We start from the raw sequence: 19,768 nt of genomic DNA on the forward strand, positions 1-19,768 counted from the left end.
CCTAAGAATGGAAGTAAAAACTACTCACTTAGAAAAGATGTACTTCTAGAAAGTTAAAGGTTTCTTCCTATGCCCTGATTTTAAGAGCTTTTATTTATTGGGCACCTATACTATGACAGGCTCTTTATCCTCATAAAAACCTGCAAAATAGATAGTAATAGGTCTCTTTTCCTATTGGGGAGATTATGAGCTTTCTGAAGATCATACATTCAGTAAGTGGAAGAGTTCCGATTTAAAACAAGGTCAGTCTAATTACAGAGTCTTTCATCTTACCAAGCTCAAAGATATGATCACAGCTACATTAGAAGCATTGCTGTTAACAACATACTTACTTCCTTAAAAAAGTTATTGGCCCATAATTGAGTATGGCATGGTATAGACAGAATTACATAATTTCAGGTAGACAAATTTGAAAGAAATGTACTCAGAAAAAATAAAAATATATTAAAAGGATAACCAGTAAGCTGATATAAATTTATTCTGGGACTGAGGTAAGGAATATATATACAGTATACATTGGTATATACACATAAATATGCATTCTTAAGGCAAAAATAGATACTTTTTGGGGCAGTAAAAGGACAAGAACATAATTGGAAGATAATCTGGGCATATTATAGTGAGAATTTCTTATGTGGATTTTTTTGCTGGATATTCGTGGTTTTTATATGAATTTTGGGTACATGTTGTTGAAGGGATGAATGAATGGATGGAGTTTCACAGTAACATTTAGTGATTTCATTACTTGAATGCCTTCCAAGTGAGCGATCTGAGTGATCATTGTTTAGAGTTATCTTAATGGCAGATGACTTTCTGCAGTCTCTTCTGTTACTTAATGATCTTATGTAGCTTTTCTTAAAATAGTTATTTGGGCCAGTCATGTTACTATTTTTTTTAATTCTTTTCTTAATGTCTGTTCCTTTTAATAAGGCTGGCTGATGGTTTATCTATCTTATTAATTCTTTCAAAGAACCAACTCCTGGTTCTGTTGATCTGTTCCACAGTTCTTCTGGTCTCGATTTCGTTGAGTTCTGCTCGAATCTTTATTAACTCCCTTCTTCTCCTGGGTGTAGGATCTATTTGCTGTTTTTTCTCTAGCTCCTTTATGTGTAAGGTTAGTTTTTGTATTTGAGTTCTTTCCAGTTTTTGAATGGATGCTTGTATTGCCATGTATTTCCCCCTTAGGACTGCTTTTGCTGCATCCCAAAGATTTTGAACGGTTGTATCTTCATTCTCAAATGTCTGTTCCTTTCTCTTATTTTCTTCACCACTCTATCCGTCCATCTCTCCCTCCCTTCTTCCCTTCCTCCCTCTCTCCTGCCATTCCTTCTTCCCTCCCTTCTATCCTTCCTTCCTGTGTACTGAGAAATTAATGTGGCATCTGCCTCAAATTGATTATTGGTCCAAACTTCTGGAGCCAAGATAACAATGAGACTCTATAAAGATAAGTTCATAGAGGAGTTCAACTCACTTTGCATGACACTCCCTTGAAAATAATGGAGAGTTGAAATGATTTTGGCAACATCCTCCCTGAAAGTAGTTGTCAGTAGTTAGTAGTTCATTTGGGGTAACCTAAAATTACCTGGATAAATAAACTAGACCGCAGTAGAAATAACATAATAAGCACATAAAACCCAAGAAGAATTTATAAGACTGGACACTTGTGTTCTGTCAGATTGAACACACGCATTCATATTTTCTTATTCCAAAATCTCCCTGAAATTGTAGTAAAGAATTCCCCCAAAACTACAAAAAGATAAACAGAGAATTGGAGCAAGAGAGAGCAAGCCAAGGAGGATATGCTGCTAAGTAAGAGATGTCAGCAGATTTTGGGAAGATGGGACAGTGGTGGAGGAGGAGGAGCTGAGGTATACTGAGAGAAGCCTGCAGATTCATTCTGCAGGATCCTGGGGAGGCTTGGAAGGGCGTGAAGGTGAGACAAAAAAACACACACACACACACACACACACACACACACACAAAAAAAAAAAAAAACAAAAAGCAGGGATTAGTCAAGGTGTTACAGAATAGTTGGTGGAACATAGTATATGGAGTAATTAGACATTCTTTTTCTCCCTGCATCACACTTTCCCTACCAGTTCTCCAGCCATGCTGGATGCTAGAGGCATAGTCTTGGGCTAAAGTGAATCAGAGATGCTCTGAACTGAAGGAAATTAGGCCCAGGATGGAGACATGAAGCCAGGAGAATTAAATGAAACTCCATAGAGAGCGGGTTAGACCCTCCTGAACTATTCCATAGCATAGCTCCAGAGCACCCAGTGCCAGGGACAGGCTCTTTAGGCAAGGGGTGAAAGGGTTTTCTAATCTAGAGAAAATTAACAACTCAAAAAAATGACCTTAATGGAGTTTGGAATTCCCAGAAAAATGGCTGGATTCTCCACCCAGTTACCCCACAATGATGCTTGCTAGACAATAAAAATACCCTGCCTGTCCCCCACACAGTGCTTCCAGTTAGTCTTGTAGGGACTCACTGCTCCAAAGTATGTATGTATGCATATGTGTGTGTGTGTGTGTATACACACACATGTGTCTTAAATATAAGTGAATATAAATGAAGAGGAAGAGGTATATTTGAATACAGCCCCAACATAAAAACTAGAATAAAATACAGAGATCAAAAGAGAGAAGTTGAGGGAGGGTGCTCAATATAAATATAGGTATCTCAGAAGTAGAAGAAAAACTATTAAAAATCTAAATATCTTTAGATAGATGAGAAGACAGTATTACATCCACTAAATAAAAAGAGAATCCTATTTAAAAAAAGGAGCAATTCAAAAATAAGAGCTCCTGATAATTAAACATACAGTGTGTGTATATATATATATATAATATATATATAACATATATATAATATATAATAAGGTATAGAAAATACCTTATAGGTATAGAAAATAAAGTCAAGTGAACTTTTAGGAAGTAGATTAATAGGCAGAGATAGACAGTAGAGGAAGAGGGAAAAGAAAGTAAGAAATGCAGTGGTTCAGTCCATGAGGTTCAGCATTTTACAATAGTAATTCCAGAAAGAGAAAACGGGGGAAAAAGGTGAGGAGACAAGTATTAGAAAATAATACAAATAATACAAGAAAAAATTTCAAAATGGAACAATAATAGGAATCTCAAGATATATGAAGGCTCCAGAACAACGGATTAAAAAAGATCCTCATTGAGATTCTTTAGTATGAGGTTTCAGAATACTCAGGATTACAGAGAAGATTCCAAAACCTTCCAGAGAAATAAAACAGGTCACACATAAAAGATCAGGAATGCCAATGACACCAGACTCCTCAAGCGCCACACTGGAAGCTAGAAGACAGCTTGGCCCTCAGAATGCTGAGGGAAATGACTCTTTGCTTAGAATTTAGTGACAAGCTTAACTAGCAAGCACAAGAGTAGAATTAAGACATTTTCAGACGCTGAAGGAAGGTCTCAATGAATTTACTTCCCATGTACCTTTTCTCAGGAAGCTACTAGAGAATGTGCTCTACAAAAATGAGGATGTAAACCAAGAAAGAGGAAGCCATGGGATCCAGGAAACGGGGGACCCAACACAGGCGAGAGGCGCAGGGATTTCGCAAGATGGTGTTAAAAAGAAGCCCCAGGACAACAGGTGGGCAGCTGGCCTGGGAAACCGCTAGACCAGATGGACTCGATGGGAGGCTCCTTGAGGGAAGAATAGATATGACAGGTTGACTGATGGCATTTATCATGAAAAAAATAATGGTCTTAATAGGACTTTTATAGTTCCTTTGGAAAGTTCAGGAGCAGTTGGTAATAGATGCACAAAAGGAAAAGAAAGACCACCAGGAAAAACTAAATATTGAACAAGATAAGAAGTGTTTTTCTTACATTATGTAGCTTGATAGTAAGCAATTATTATATGGTCATAACAATCTAAACCCAGAATTTTGATTTAACCCCAAATTGCTACTTTAACATACTGGAGAGAGAGGGGAGGAAGCTTGTCGGGAGGTGGTGATGGTATAAGGTTACCAAATTTTTCTTTGCCCACTAGTGAGACATAACATAATCTCTAAAAATGATAACGTGAAATATATCAGTATGTACACATTACTTAAATATATGGAATCAAATATCAGAATTGGAAGTTCAAAGTAGTTTTCTCTCCCATGGCAGGATTCAATCTCTTTGTGGGGAGGGATGGGTTAGTTACTGGTGAGTCTCTCTCCTCTGGACACGCCCATAGATTTATCAAACTGAGAGTAACTAACCGGGTGGGACAAGTGACATAGGGGATTGCTGTGTTGAGTGATAGGCCTTATAGCACTATAATAGTACTATTTGCTGTTTTAAACTATAGGTGTATGTTATTTTGAGAAGCGTTAAGTTGGTTTTAAAAATTACTGGAATTAGAAATAGAGGTTGTAAAACCAAAGTGTATACAACGCTCCCCCGCTCTCATACACCAAAACAAAACAAAACAGAAACAGAGATAGAAGCTGATGGTGCTTTTTTGGATATCTTTCAGGACTGATTTATTTATCCCACACCCTATAACAAAGTAGGGGCTTAGGCCCCTCTGCTGGTCTCACTCCGACTGACATTGCCTGGCATCTCCAGCCACACCCCACATTCAGTGTTTAAGCTCTACTGCACATTCCTCTATAACACCCGTACTTCCCCTCACCTGGGCCTTTGCTCACCTTCCACTCATATGTTATTCGCACACACACATACACACAATCACCCAGTCCCAGAGTCCCCTTGTTCCACTTTACCTGTTTTGTATTTTGCCTCAGATTCCTCTCTGAAGGGTCTTCGAGGGACCCTGGATCATAGCATTCTCTCTTTTGTTTTAATTCTTGTTGTATTGCTTTTGGTGCCACTTAACCACAATCGTGGTGTGTTTTTTGTTTTGTTGTGTGTTGTGGTGTTTGTACTCGTCCTGTCTTTGCTGAAAGGCTAGAAGGTGACAAGGGCAGGAGCCATATTGCACTGACATTTATTCCTCCTACAGAGCTTGCGGATTGCTGACATAATCCAGGTACTGCCTCAGATAATAATTGAATGAATAAATTAATCTTTCATTAAATGCGAAATCTGTTCAGTCATATGGCCCAGAGTTAAACATCTGCATCCACATAAATAAATATTACTGGAAGGTAAGGATTTTGTTTGTTTCTGTTTGAAGGAGGCTCATGTGCTTTCTCCTCAAGGGGAAGATCAGGTTCAGAGCCCAGAGGGTTAACTCCTCCCTAAAATTTTTGCTTATGCTTCCTTTGTGGAAGATGTATAAAGCTTGTCACCTGGAGGGTCAAAGTTTTTCCTTGACTCTGCAAGGATTACAAGTAGCCTGTCACTGAGGAAAACTGCAAACGGGATGTGGCCTTAACCCTCCCACTAGAGAGGCGCTTCTGGACATCACCCTGTGCCTGGTGGACAGTAGCAGAGGCTCAGATGAGGCAGGAAAGGGGAGGACCTCTCTTGAGGCCAGACCACTAAAAAAGGCATTCCAGAAATACTCTGAGTATTCATGAGCACTCGGGGCCAGTGGCACACTGGGACTTACTTCCATGGCTTCTCACACCTAGCGTAAGTCCCCTTCTACTTCATCAGGTTTTATACCCCCTTCCCCAGATTTTTTTATAGCCACCTGTACAATCGCATTAACAAATTACAGAACAGGATTGATCTAAGGCATCCTTATATTCAAACAGCAGCATAGTATGGAGCCATGCAAGAGAAGGAGGTGGACCTGTTCCCATCTGATAGGGTGAGGGCTGTAACCTATACCACTGACTGGGGAAGTCAGCGTGGGACAGGATGAGCCCCTTCATGTCTTTACTGCAATGCCATCCTTTCAATGAGGTCTTCCTCAACCACTGCATTTATGATTGTGAGCATCCCCCCTCCCACTTTTTCTCCATTAGCATTTATCTCTATTTGACATACCATATATTTACTTAACTCATTTGTTTGCGATCTATATTCCCTACTGGAATGTGAGGTACATGAGGGCTTTTGTGTGTTTTATTTACTGCTTTTCCCCCAGTGCCTTAAAATGACTGTATGAATGAATTTGTATTAAAAAAAAAAGTACATGATTTGCATAGAACATTATTATTCGTACAGAATTTCTAGAAGGCGACACAGACCTAACAATAGTCATCTCTGAGCAGTAGAACCAAAGGCACGTGGGAGGAAGACTAACTTCTGTTGTCTGCATCTTACCATGTACATGCATCACTTCTTAAAATAAAAGCACTAGTTTAATAGAGAGTCCCACTTGCAGTGTTTCTTGAATGGCTATAATATAAGTTATTTAGTCAGCACCATTTCTTTCCGAGATAATGAGCACCGTTTAGACTTCCCTTTCTTTTCCGAAGTCAAGTTGTAAATGCCCCATGATCCAAATCCATGGACTTTATACTTTATGAAGCCTTTATCAACAGAGACTTTTCATTTTCCGTCAGAGTGGTACCATCTGTACTTACGTTGTAGTGGAGCCGAAAAGAAAAAAGAAAAGAAAGGAAAATAGGTTTTTAGGTCGCACAGATTCATATCTTCTTACTTATAGCTAAGTGACCTAAGGCAGGTGACTTAATCACCCGGAACCTCAGTTCTCTTACCTATAAAATTGGGATAATTTTTGCCATGAGCAGAGGCTGTTGTCCACATGAAACAAGATAAAGTGTAAATACTCAGTGCCTAGTAGTATCTTGTTCACAGCAGGGTTCAGTGAATGTTAAGTTCTTCCCCTTTCTCTGCAGAAGATGACCTAGAGAGCAGACTTTTAGTCCTATCCCTAAGTTCTCAAAGTGCGGTCCCAGCACACCAGGGAGTTTAGTGGAAATGCAGAGTCTCAAACCCCACCTGATCTAATCAATCAGCATTTAGTTTAACAAAATACCCTGGTGATTTCTCTGCATACTAGAGTCTGAGAAACTCTATTTTTATGCTTCTTAAGAAGCACTGTTTCAGACAGGGTCGCATTAATCATGTTTTTTTATTTTCTGTATTTTATGATACTTGGACACATCTGAGGGCCTTGCAGATCCTGGTGGAGGCACTGTTCTTGCAGGGTCAGCTAATTCTTGGAGACATCAAACAATTGGTCTAGGAACGTCCTGTTGGTATGCAGATGAAGCAGTCCTGAGTCCATGCTCCCACCTGCCTCCTTTTATCAGGCTCTTACAGTCCAGAATATTATCCCCCTGCCCTGTATTGCCTCAGGGCCAGGTACTGAACAGTTAGGAACCAACCCTATAGTTGGTTATATAGTTTAGTGCGGGATTTAGTGCTGAATCCACTCAGCTATTCAAACCAGCCAATCCTTTTTTTTTTAATAATAAATTTATTTTTTATTGGTGTTCAATTTGCCAACATACAGAATAACACCCAGTGCTCATCCCATCAAGTGTCCCCGTCAGTGTCCGCCAGCCAATCCTGAACCTCTTACCTAACCTTGCTTTACATTTCCTGCAGAAACCACAAAAAAAGTTTGTTGCCCACATTTCCCCCTTATGCCCTCTGATTCCAACTGACCCTGGGGGCTCCAGAAGTGACCCATCTCGGCACTGCGTGCCTCCTTCCTCTTGAGAACTGGAAATAGCAAACTGTCTTTTTATTGGCGACCATCTCCTTAAAATCCTGGCCTCACCACACCTGAATACAACCAAAATACCAGGTACATTTTAAAACAAGGCTGCCCTTTCTAAACGTGTTTCCTAGTCTAGCACCACTGACCACTATTCCCCCGTTCATCTGTCCGGTCGTAGTTTCATGTGAAGGGTGTGAGGGTGCCCAGCAGAGCCAGATGTTCTGGAGTGAGGGTGGGGGGATTCTGACCATCAAACTGAAACATCAGAGGATGCTTAAGCCACCTCATGAGCCTGAACTTACTTTTAAATAAAGATGATCAAGGATAACCATGAACCAGGTCGTAAATCTGCTTAAGGCAGTATGACTACGTTGAATGCCAATAATACTCCTTAAGCACCAGCTTTGAACACTTCAGAAGCTGCTATTACAAATGATTAAGACCTCCAAGATAATGGAACCGTTTGAATTGAAACACGCAAACTTATTTACAGAATGTCAGGGAAACAAATGAAAACCTGCCATCCACATCCATTCATTTTTCCCTGTGGCTTCGTAATATGGTATATGTGTTTTAGGTCGAAATAACTCCTGCCATGGAGCAGCTATTATGTTACCGAGCTGCTTCCCTTCCCACCTTTGCATTTGCCTCCTGTCTCTCCTGTTCTGAAAAGCATCTTGACATACGGAAGTAAGCTAACTGAAGCTGAAGTTAATAAACGCCAATACTAAAAGAACACAAAACGGACATTCCTCCCCACGACTCAAAGGAAAAAAAATGTATATATATAATGAGTGTTTAGTTCAGATACATCCCACACTAGTTAGAACAGATGATGAGAACAGAAGATGGCAATTTATTGGTAACTTTTCCCTTGTAAAAGTTTCACTACAGTTTAATTAAGAAATCGGAATTTGGGCAGCCCAGGTGGCTCAGCGGTTTAGCGCTGCTTTCAGCCCAGGGTGTGATCCTGGAGACCCGGGATCGAGTCCCACGTTAGACTCCCTGCATGGAGCCTGCTTCTCCCTCTGCCTGTGTCTCTGCTTCTCTCTCTGTGTGTGTCTCTCATGAATAAATACATAAAATCTTAAAAAAAAAAAAAAGAAATCGGAATTTCATTAGCAGCATTTAATTAGAAATAGCAGACAAGGAAATTTTTCCATCGTCTTATGACTATCAGTTTTTTTTCCATAGGACATAACCCCTAACTTTATTAAAGTTAACTAACTTTATTGTGATAATCATTGCACTGTATATAGATATGTGTGTGTGTGTGTGTGTGTGTGTGTATAAAAACCACTGTATGCACACGTTAAGTTTATACAATTGTTTCTGTCCATTCTACTTCAATAAAGCTGGGGGGGGGGAAATAAACCTATTGGTTATGACCATAAAAAGAAACTTTGGCTGCAGATACCAGGAGTGTGCTCCGCATTGCTGGCCCTATCAAATTCAATATTGCGGCTCAAGCAGTGTCTAAAATCCAACTCGTGGCCTGCGTGACTGACGGCATCCCTGGAACCACATGCTTGTTTCTCAGGAGGTATTTTGTTTGATTGCTCCTTGACCCTTTTCCAAGAAATTTAATTTGCCCAAGGGAGTCTCACACAGGAAAAGAGTGTTTGCATCTGCTTAGGGAAATGTGCCTGAAATAATGACTTATTTAGAACGGAGAACAGAATGGAATGGGATGGATTGATAAGCCAGTTTGAGCAGGCGGAGAGCAACCTGGGCCTCATAACTCTTATAAAAGGAACTCCAGAGCAAAGCACTTGGCCCGGGCTGGGTCTGGCAAGAGCCACCTCCGTGCCACAAATGCTGCCTCCCTAAGCTCCATACAAAATTCCGACCCTGGCCAGTGCCTCAGAGGCGTGCGGTCCCATCTGCAGTCTCACCGATGCTCCCACGATGGTGCGGATTTCTCGATTCAGTCCTGCAGACCCCAGTGTAGACATTGCCCTCCGAGGTATGTGACCCGCTTGAACCTTGGCGGGGTCCCGTGGGTGACCACGGAGCACTGGGTGGAGGTGCTGGGGGCTGAAGCACTTGCTCGGTTGCCGGGGGACTTGGCCAGTGGGCTGGTGTGTGGGATGCCCAGGGAGAACTTGACTCCGCTTCTTTCCTCACTTGCTGAACTTAAAATGAACCAGCAGTCAGAAGCAGGAGCCGACATCTCTTCTAGCAGGATGAAGGATGAGTTGAGGCAAATACAAGAGAAAAGAAAGAAAGAAAGAAAGAAAGAAAGAAAGAAAGAAAGAAAGAAAGAAAGAAAGAAAGAAAGAAAGAAAGAGAGAGAGAGAGAGAGAGAGAGAGAGAGAACATTGCCACTGCCTGGCTCTTTGGTGCTGTTCTATTTTCTTTGTCTTCTCTCTCTCTTTTTTTTCTTTTTTTTTCTTTTTTTTTTTGCCAAGAAAATGTAGTTGATTTGTTTAGGACTATAACCTCAAGGCTAGCAACTCTTTTGAAAATGGGAAAGGAGACAACAAAAAGTTTCTTAAAGTAAATTTAAAAACCTGCAATGACTTTTTTTCCTGTCTTAATCTCTCTCTGCTATTCAGTGAAAAATGAAAACATACCTGCAACCATGGATCGCATTTAAGTGAGCAGGGTTAACCTTAAAGTCGCATTTATGCACAGTGGTAATGGGAGCTTGCCTTTCTTTTTAAATTTAAATCTATCTTTGCACAATTAGCAAGTTATTAAGTGACCTTTCCTTCAAAGTCTGCAAGCAGTTGCTTGTTTCCACTAATAAGAGAACATGTTTTACAAGGTTCATGTTGATTAATTGACAAATGCTGATAAAATCAAAGCAGGGCTAAAATGCAGTGCACCAGCTGCAGTATAAATTACTTTTGTTCAATAATGTTTCAAGCGGCTATGCATTTATGGTTTACCTTTCGATAAATATTACTGTCTTAATTGAAACATCCATTGTAGAAATTTATCTCTGAAGATAACTGTCAGGAGCCACAGCCAGGACCAGACATTTCTATATCTGTATATGTTTTCTGCTCAATCAGAAGTATTAATTGCTATGAATATTTTAGAAATGGATGTTTTGTATTTCATGTGAAATAAGCACTAACACATTCTAATATACTTTGAAAATCTAGCACCCTTGAATGACCTAAGTATAGGGTTCTCTCCATTTCTGGTTAGGTTCAAAAAAAATTAAATGTTCTAAACCACTAGCCTTCCATCATTCACTAAGAGCATTACATTTTTGGCCCTTTGGCATCCAGCTGTTTTTTTGGCAACTATGTTGGGCTCCATTAGAGGGCCCATAGCTGGCTGTTTCAAGCTCATCCCCGTTTCAGAGATGCATGGCCATCCCCAGCTTCCTGAGTGAGTAGCTATCCAGAAGCATGTCTTGCATCCCAGACCAAACCTGAAGGTACAGATGGTCCCAGCAGAAGAGGAATGTACATTAGGTCACCAAAGAGTTTCTGTTCCTCTCTTGTTGTGGTTCATATCCATGAGCTAGATTCACAGACTCTAGGGCCCCACGAATACTGTAGCTTATAGATTTAGGGGTCCAACCGATCTGATAGTTTTTTCTGGACATCTGAGGATGTCCTACTGCATCTAGACTCCTAGGAAATTAGACTTCTTCCAGACGTGACTTTGCACACTTGTCTCAACAAAGTCATTTTAATTCAACAAATATTTATCAACCCCACCATACACCAGGCACGGTGTGGGGCCCTGCACATACCAAAATGAATCAGATAGATTCTTTAACCTGAAGAAGCTGACACAATCCAATCATAACTCCAAACATTTACAATTTGCTATTAAAAGATATCGTTACATAACTTGCCAAAAAATTTTTGAATCCCCCTCATACACACCAGGCACCATCCTAGTTGTTCAGTAAATATTCCAGATGTCTTCTTTCTTCACTGTTTACCAAAGATCACTGTGTTCTGGTGGCAAATGTCTTTTGCCAGTTTCCTGTTTGAGCCTTCTGAGTTGCTGGCTGCCAGGTAATAGTTGTACTCAAGAATACCACGGCCCACCAGACCTGAGTCAAGACCAGCAGGACTGAGCAGAGATCAGCACTCTGAAGTCAGTCAGAGGGCACATTGCCTTCAGGATGGGCACGAAGATCATGGAGCAGGAATATAGAGTGTGTGATGAGGGAGTTAAGGACCATTTGGGCGCCCTAGAATCAAGTGATTTTTTTGGAATCTGGATCCCAGTAGAGGCAGATTAAACCAGCAAAGCCGAAGTTCAGGGATGAGCAGAAGTTGCACTGGGCTAGAAAATCATAGAATTCCAAGTGATTGACTGGAAGGTAAGGACAGAAGGCAGACTAGTGAGGGAGGTCACAGAGAAGCAACCAGTTTGGGATCCCTGGGTGGCTCAGCGGTTTAGCGCCTGCCTTTGGCCCAGGACACGATCCTGGAGTCCTGGATCGAGTCCCGCGTCGGGCTCCCTGCATGGAGCCTGCTTCTCCCTCTGCCTGTGTCTCTGCCTCTCTCTCTCTCTCTCTCTCTCTCTCATAAATAAATAAATAAATAAATAAATAAATAAATAAATAAATCTTAAAAAAAAATAAGAAGAAGCAACCAGTTTAGTAAGAAGAGATCAAAGCAGGTCAACAGGCAGGTGAGTTGTTACTGGGCCGTCAACCCCGTCAGCATCGCAGCATTCTGCAAGGTAGACAGCTGCTGGGATGGGTTCAACCATCAAGAGAATCAGGCCTACGTATAATAAACAAGGAGAAAAAGCTCGGCCGCTAAGAACTTGATCACAAGAAGCGAAACGTGCTTCCAGTAATCTAGGTCACAGGGCTGTGGGCGGGATGGGCAGCGTGACGAAGACTGTGAGCGTGGGATCGCTCGGTTCCATCAGGCCAGACGTCAGTTAAGACAGTGTCTGGCTTGCTGTAGCCACGGCACAGGGATTCCGCGGAACTGACCTGGCTCCGAGGGGGAGGCAGGTCCCAGAATACAGCGATTCTTACACGACAATATCACAAATTGCTCCTGCACTTCGTGGAGAAAAAGCACAGGAGAGTCAAACACGTGAGGGGGCGGCTCGTCTGTTTAAGTGATGGTGCATTGCCCTCGTATCTGTGCTCATTCCCTCCTGTGCTTTCCCTACTGGGGGGGGGGGGGGCAGGTGACATTAAGCCCGAAGAGGCCCAAGTGGCAGGGAACCCGGGAAGTTCTAAGAGCATGTGGCTAGCTATTAACGATCGGACGCATTTTCCTCGTGAGAGCATTCGGAAGAAAGGAAATGAAAAGGGAAAGGTGAAGGAATTGAAACCCGGCCAAGCCTCCCCGGTTTTGTCTGCAGAAATTTCAGTGAGATACCAGAATGGGGGGGGAGGGGGGGATTGCTGGCGACACACCCAGAATCCCTTCTCCTCTTCCATCAGCAAGGTCACCTGCCCTGCGACCTCCGTCCCCCTGGGGTTCCTCTGTGTCTGTGGCCCTAGTGTGCCAGTGAAAATACTAGGGAAGATTATTCTGTGCAACCGCAATAAAAGCCCTTTGTGCTATAGTGTCATGCGTCACCTTTAAAAGTTGTAAAACCCGAGCAGCCCGGGTGGCTCAGCAGCTTAGCACCTGCCTTCAGCCCAGGGCATGATCCTGGAGACCCGGGATTGAGTCCCACGTCGGGCTCCCTGCATGCAGCCTGCTTCTCCCTCTGCCTCTCTCTCTCTCTCTCTCTCTCTGTCTCTCATGAATCAGTAAATAAAATCTTTAAAAAAAAAAAGTTGCAAAACCCAGGCTTTTCAAAAAAGTCCTGTGTCACCAAGTTGGGTCACTGGGATATAAAGACCACCTGGCAGCCTTTTCCGCCAGCTGCCGTGCCAGGCCCTGGTGCCATGGAAGGCCAAGACCATTCCCCAGTCTGCTCCTGGTCTAATATTCCCCGTTTGGACACTAGATGGGGCATTGTTATTATTACGGTGGCTCTAAAACGTGAGTGTGTAAAACCCACAAGGATGAAAACATTTCTTTAGAGTGTAGCACTATGCTACCCAATCGGACAACACCAAAGGAGGAAACAGTCGTGAAGAGTATCTAAAATCCCAAGTCCTTGTCTTTGTGTTTTTAGCTGAGAAAACTGTGCACAGCCCAAGTTCGTGCACCGAGTCAGCAGCAGACCCCAAAACTAGAAGCCAGCATCCAAGGCAGGAGAGCCTAAAGCAGGCCTCACAGCCTGTGCCTGCACACTCTGGGAGGAGGCAGGGAGGGCCCCATGGGCTCAGGGGCCTGTGACTCAGCTCTCAGACGCCACCTGCTTTTATATGCGAACGATAATAGACGGCATCTCTGAGGCCTCCTAAATACATTCTTCCTACCACTTGCCTCCACTTATGGATTAGCCCAAAGAAAAATAAACCACGAACACAATCCAGTCAGTTTATTTTTTTTCACCTCTCTCTTACACTCACAGACACGCGCACACGTACACTCACACGTCCATGCACCCCTTTGCAAATAATACCAATGTGAATGAATTAACTTCATTTTGTAAAATAGGAATAAACAAAATATTACCTGTTGTATGTAGGTTCTAGCTAACTAAATTTCCCCTAGGTTTGTATGTATGTATTTATTTATTTATTTATTTATTTATTTATTTATTTAGATTTTATTTATTTATTCATGAGAAATACAGAGAGGAGAGAGAGAGAGGCAGAGGGAGAGAAGCAGGCTCCATGCAGGGAGACTGACGTGGGACTCAATCCCAGGTCTCCAGGATCACACCCTGGGCTGAAGGCAGCACTAAACTGCTGAGCCAGCCGGGCTGCCCTCCCCTAGGTTTTTAAAGTCTGGTTTGGTCAGCTTCTGGACACTGTGAAAGCCCATCAGAGTCCTGTCCTCCTCTTCATCCTTCAGCCACTAACCGGCCATCCTCCCTCGAGTGCTAGATCCTCAGGGCTGAGAGCCGTCGCCTAGAACCCAGCCGAAGACAGGGACTTCCCAGAACCCCTTTCCTCCTCCAGGCCTACCTACCGGGCTTAAGTACCGAGCGTGAGTCTGCAGCCCACCCTTCACCTCTACGCAAGGTACCAAGAGTGACCAAATCACTGAAAGGAAATTCTTTATTTCTCCTCACTCTCCTCCCTTCTGACACATAGGTCCTTGCACAGAGCAGAATTCTTGGAGACTTTGGTGCCTTGCAGGCTTTGTTTCTTGGCAGACCCTCGCTAAGAAAGAAACTTGCATTTGGGGAGACCGAAAAGGCCTGGTCATCGCAGTGCCTTTTCTCATTTTGGCAGGAGCATCTCTCCTCACAGGCCTGTGATGCTGGTTCCAAGTCTTATTCCAGGCCCGGAAGGGTCCTCACTTTCTCTGCTCCTACCAAGGCACCTCTCAGGCCTCTGCTGCTCCCTTATCACATGCACCTGTTAAGCATCTAACGTGCTTGGGGGATGGGCAGGCTGGCAATTAAGAAACCGTTCAGTTTGGGATCTTATCTCATGTTAGGTTTTGAAAACTTTTATCTTTACTTTTGAAAAAGTAAAACACTTTTTAAAATAGATTTTATTTATTTATTTGAGAAAGAGAGAGAGAGCATGAACGGGGGGTGGGGGAGGGTAGAGGGCAGAAGGAGAGGGAGAAGCAGACCCTCCACTGAGCAGGGAGCCCAATGGGGGGCTCGATCCCGGGACCCCGATATCATGACCTGAGCCAAAGGCAGACGCTTAACTAACTAAGCCACCAGGAGCCCCTGAAGCCAAACACTCTTAAAAGTCTAATTTTTAAAACTTGGCGTGTATGGGCCGATTTCTTTCCTTTCCTTTTCTTTCTTTCTTTCTTTCTTTCTTTCTTTCTTTCGTTCGTTCGTTCGTTCTTTCTTTCTTTCTTTCTTCTTTCTTCTTTCTTTCCTTCTTTATTTCTTTCCTTCTTTCTTTCCTTCTTTCTTTCCTTTTTCTTTCTCTCTCTCCCTTCCTTCCTTCCTTCCGTCCATCCGTCCTCTCTTCCTTCCTTCCTCCCTCCCTCTCTCTCTCCCTCTTCTTCCTTCCTTCCTTCCTTCCTTCCTTCCTTCCTTCCTTCTCCTTCCTTTCTTTCTTTCTAAAGATTTTATTTATTCATGAGAGACAGAGAGAGAGAGAGAGAGAGAGAGGCAGAGACACAAGCAGACTCCACACAAGGAGCCTGATATGGGACCTGATCCCGAGTCTCCAGGATCATGACCTGGGCCGAAAGCAGCGCCAAACCGCTGAGCCACCCAGGCTGCCCTCTTTCTTTCCTTTCCTTTCCTTTCCTTTCCTTTCCTTTCCTTTCCTTTCCTTTCCTTCCTTTCCTTTCCTTTCCTTTCCTTTTCTTTTCTTTTCTTTTCTTTTCTTTTCTTTTCTTTTCTTTTCTTTTCTTTTCTTTTCCTTTCCTTTTCTTTTCTTTTCTTCTTTCTTTCTTTTCTTTTCTTTTTTCTTTTCTCTTTCTTTCTTTCTTTCTTTCTTTCTTTCTTTCTTTCTTTCTTTCTTCTTTCTTTTCTTCTTTCTTTTTCTTGGAATGCTCTCATATGCCTGGTCTTATTCATCCTTGAGGACCCAGCTCAAATGTCATCTCCTCTGCTGAGCCTCTGACCTCCCTAACCCCATGGCCCCTTCCCAAATCCTCGCTCCTTATTCTGCGCTGCCAGAGCATTGTACTAATTTTATTCAGAACTGGAATATAGTTCCAGCCCATTACAACCAGTTATCTATCTGGCTGTCCTGCTAGCCCAGGCTCTTGGAAGGCAGGAACCGTGCACTATGCCCGATTCATCTTGAGTCACCTGCACCGAGCATAGTGGATGATGTGCCCTGGGAGGTTGTTTTTTTTTAAATAATAAATTTATTTTTTATTGGTGTTCAATTTACCAACATACAGAATAACACCCAGTGCTCATTCCGTCAAGTGCCCCCCTCAGTGCCCGTCACCCATTCACCCCCAACCCCCTCCTCCCCTTCCACCACCCCTAGTTCGTTTCCCAGAGTTAGGAGTCTTTATGTTCTGTCTCCCTTTCTGATATTTCCCACACATTTCTTCTCCCTTCCCTTATATTCCCTTTCACTATTATGCCCTGGGAGTTTTATACATATGTATGGGGCTGGGCCAAATCATGTCAGCATCATCAGCTCTTTCAATATAAGAATTCGATGGTTTAGGAACATAGATCCAATCAAAGTGTGATATAAAAAAACCCATAGTCTTCTGAAATGTCCTAAAGCAAGTTCCCCAAGACTTAAGTGTTTTTGCATTCTTATTTTTAAGAGGAAAGCATTATATAACACTAGGCATGTAGTAGCATGCACATGGGGACACGGGTCATTAATTTGCTCCCTACATTGGAACACGGTAGGAATTTTTGTCACAGATTCATTTTGCTTTACGTAGAAGAAGATGTATTTTGGAAAAGTTGTATGTAAATCTAATATCTATACATGAAATTATGTATAAAAATGCACTAAGGGAATAGCTTAAAGAAAACGTTTTTCCAAGTGAAAAAATATTTATGTAAAAAGGATAATTTCTGAATTTATCAGGGAATTTGCCTTATTGCAGAGAAGTATTTCTCCTAGAATGATAAAGGCTCGCCTGTGTTCCAGTCAAAACCCACCTGGGATTAATCTCATGCTTTTCCATAGTCTATTTAAAACGCTGGAGTTACTCCTAAGATGATTTTTAATTTATACAACAGATACTCCTGCCTAACTACAGTGCATAACTCTCTTTACTGTCATAAAATTGGTATGTATTATGTATTATTTTGGGTCGGGTTAATAAAAGATTACTTGCGTGGGCATTTCATGATGTCAACACAAATCTTGTCGAAGGAGTCAGTAGATTATACTTTTGATCTGCAGGAAGAATTGAGGACTGATACAAATGTTCACGCAGATCCAGAATATGGGAAAGGACACCAGGCACAAACCTCCATGAGACACTTGTCCAAAGAACTAAAGATGATGTGCTTGGCACTGAAGTTTTATATGAATTTTTATTTAAATGTTCTCATTTTTTTTTCCCTAGCATGGCCAAAAGGGAACTGGAGAGGGGCGGAGTCATGTGGGTTTGGTGCTGTGTCTGTGAATTTATAGTGAGTGACTCAGTCAGTGTCCCTTTGCATTCAGAAGGCAGGGTCACCTCTGCTTCTCCTCCTGTCTCCCCGAGAGGACACAGTAGTCATAGTCCTTTGATAATGCATTCACTTAAGTTGAAAAATAATATTCACGCTCCTGGAACCATGCATTTAACACATTCTCAGCAAATGCCATGTGGCAAACCTGGTGCTTCTAGACCGAGCTTCTGTCTCACATAAATAAGACATGGGAGTGTTGACCTTTTTCAGTAAACAATGCAGAAATGTTGAGTACCTTTAAAATTCAAATGCAGCTTTTAAAATGTGTTCTCATTTCCATGGACAGCTGAGACCTGCTGCTCTAATACCCGGCTAATCGGAGGTCTGTGAGGAGCTTGGGAATTGGTCAGAGTCTATTCATCTTTGCTTGTTTTAGCTCCATGTCTGGACACTCTGGGGACCGCTCTGTTCAGTGCCCCCTACATTTAGACATTTGATTCCCCCAGGAGATCTTTCCTATGTCAGAGGATTTGTCTGTGTGGATATCATGTTTGGACCAACATATATGCCTCTACCCAATTTTAATTATGTAGTAAAGTTGATCTTTATTAGAGTTTTATTTCAAACATAGATCTCACCACTCCTACTTCTGCTTTAAAAAAAAAATGTGGGCTTTTGGCTATGTCCTTTCTCACTCCTTAAAAGTATCTAAGGAGAAAACCCTCCACCCCACTGTGAGATCTCATCCAACTATTATTACCGGTCCTTGGGATGGGAGCACCCAGAGCCACGCCACTGCCTGGAGATTGCATTTACCCAAAGGTGACCATTACTAGCAGACCTGCAGTACTGCCTTGGGGCAGGTAGGTTCTGAGCCAGAGCCTCCAGGTAGGAGAGCTGCATCTGACCTATTCCACTGGATTAAAAATTAAAATCTGGTTAGAAGCAAGCTGCTCACTTCTAGCCTGGAGCATCTAGTAGTATTCCCAGGTTAATGAATGTGTTTTAAGGGAATAGTGTTTCCTTCCTCCTTGCTTCGGTCCTCTCCCCCTTCTCCCGCCACCCAACCTTTCTTTGTTCTGTTTTGTTTTACTCTCTTATGTGTCTGCTTTCCTGTTAGGACGATGGAAATAGCTACCATGATTCTAATAGCCTGAGCTCAGATACTGATTTGGGAATCAGTCATACAGCCTTGGTAAGAAATGACGTGTATATTGAGCTTAGTGTAAAGTAATTTTCAATCCATTAACTGGAGCTTCTAGTTAACAGAGAATCCTCTTTTGATTAGAAGTGTTCAGGGAAGATTGCAAATAATATAAAAACAAGTTTGCATCATCAAGTTTAGCAAATATCCTGAATGTGATATGGAACTATTCCAATTTCTTAACCCCATATTTATACTTCCGATATTGTGTTTTGACAACTGGTCTTCAGGCTGATGATCTGAATACACCAAAAATACCAAAAATGGAGAGGACAATTCTGCATCCTTTCTTTTTCTTTCATACCCGTTACATTTTTTTCGAGGGTACTGGTTAGTTATTTGCAGGATGTCTTTGATATGGGTTTGTCTGATGTTCTCTTCTGATTAAATTGAGGTTATACAATCTTAGCAATACCACAGAGGTGATATACCATTCCCAGTGTCTCAGGTCAAAAGGGATATGAGGTCAGTATATCTTAGTAGTGATTTTAACATCTTTTTGGTACCGTCAGTTGAAACAGTATTCTTTTCTTAGTAAGCCAGATTGTATCATTAGAATATAGTACTTTATTGCTCTCATAATTGAGGCTTATATTTAGTATTTTAATAAAACTGTGCTTTTATACATATAATACACATTTTCACCAGGCTCGAAATGATGCTTCAGTGATTTTTTTTTATTATGATGGACACATTTTATTGTATTCCAGTTTCAGGCATACATCAGGGCACTCTGATCTCTAGTTTCCTCGTCTGTAGAGCTGCTGTGACAATTAGATGAGCTGACATGTGTGCAGGTGGCAGCAGGTTGTAGGTGTGGGGCAAATGGTAGGGAAAGTAGAATTCTGATTTTGATCATTTTTGTCCTCCCCCCCCCCAAAAAAAAAAAGAAAGAAAGAAAACAAGTCATACTCAGTCCCAGGACAGTAAAATGTCAAAATATGTCATGAGTTAGT

General features: G+C 42.0%; 1 protein-coding gene across 10 annotated transcripts in view; it reads left to right on the plus strand.

Annotated features, from left to right (window-relative positions):
- Positions 1 to 19,768, plus strand: part of ENOX1 (ecto-NOX disulfide-thiol exchanger 1) — a 551,124-nt gene that overhangs the window by 299,526 nt on the left and 231,830 nt on the right. For 8 of the 10 annotated variants that reach the window (XM_025478196.3, XM_025478197.3, XM_025478198.3 and 5 more), the window contains one exon: positions 3,482 to 3,628. The exons of 1 other annotated variant lie outside the window; for it this stretch is intronic. In XM_025478196.3, the coding sequence (XP_025333981.1) occupies positions 3,541 to 3,628 (88 nt within the window). In that variant the 5' untranslated portion in view covers positions 3,482 to 3,540. Of the gene's footprint in view, positions 1 to 3,481; positions 3,629 to 9,355; positions 9,546 to 19,768 lie in introns of those variants that run through there. One more of the 10 variants, XM_025478202.3, reaches the window with a different exon arrangement.

This window comes from Canis lupus, chromosome 22 (assembly GCF_003254725.2).
Source record: "Canis lupus dingo isolate Sandy chromosome 22, ASM325472v2, whole genome shotgun sequence".
In the NCBI taxonomy this organism is placed as follows: domain Eukaryota; kingdom Metazoa; phylum Chordata; class Mammalia; order Carnivora; family Canidae; genus Canis; species Canis lupus.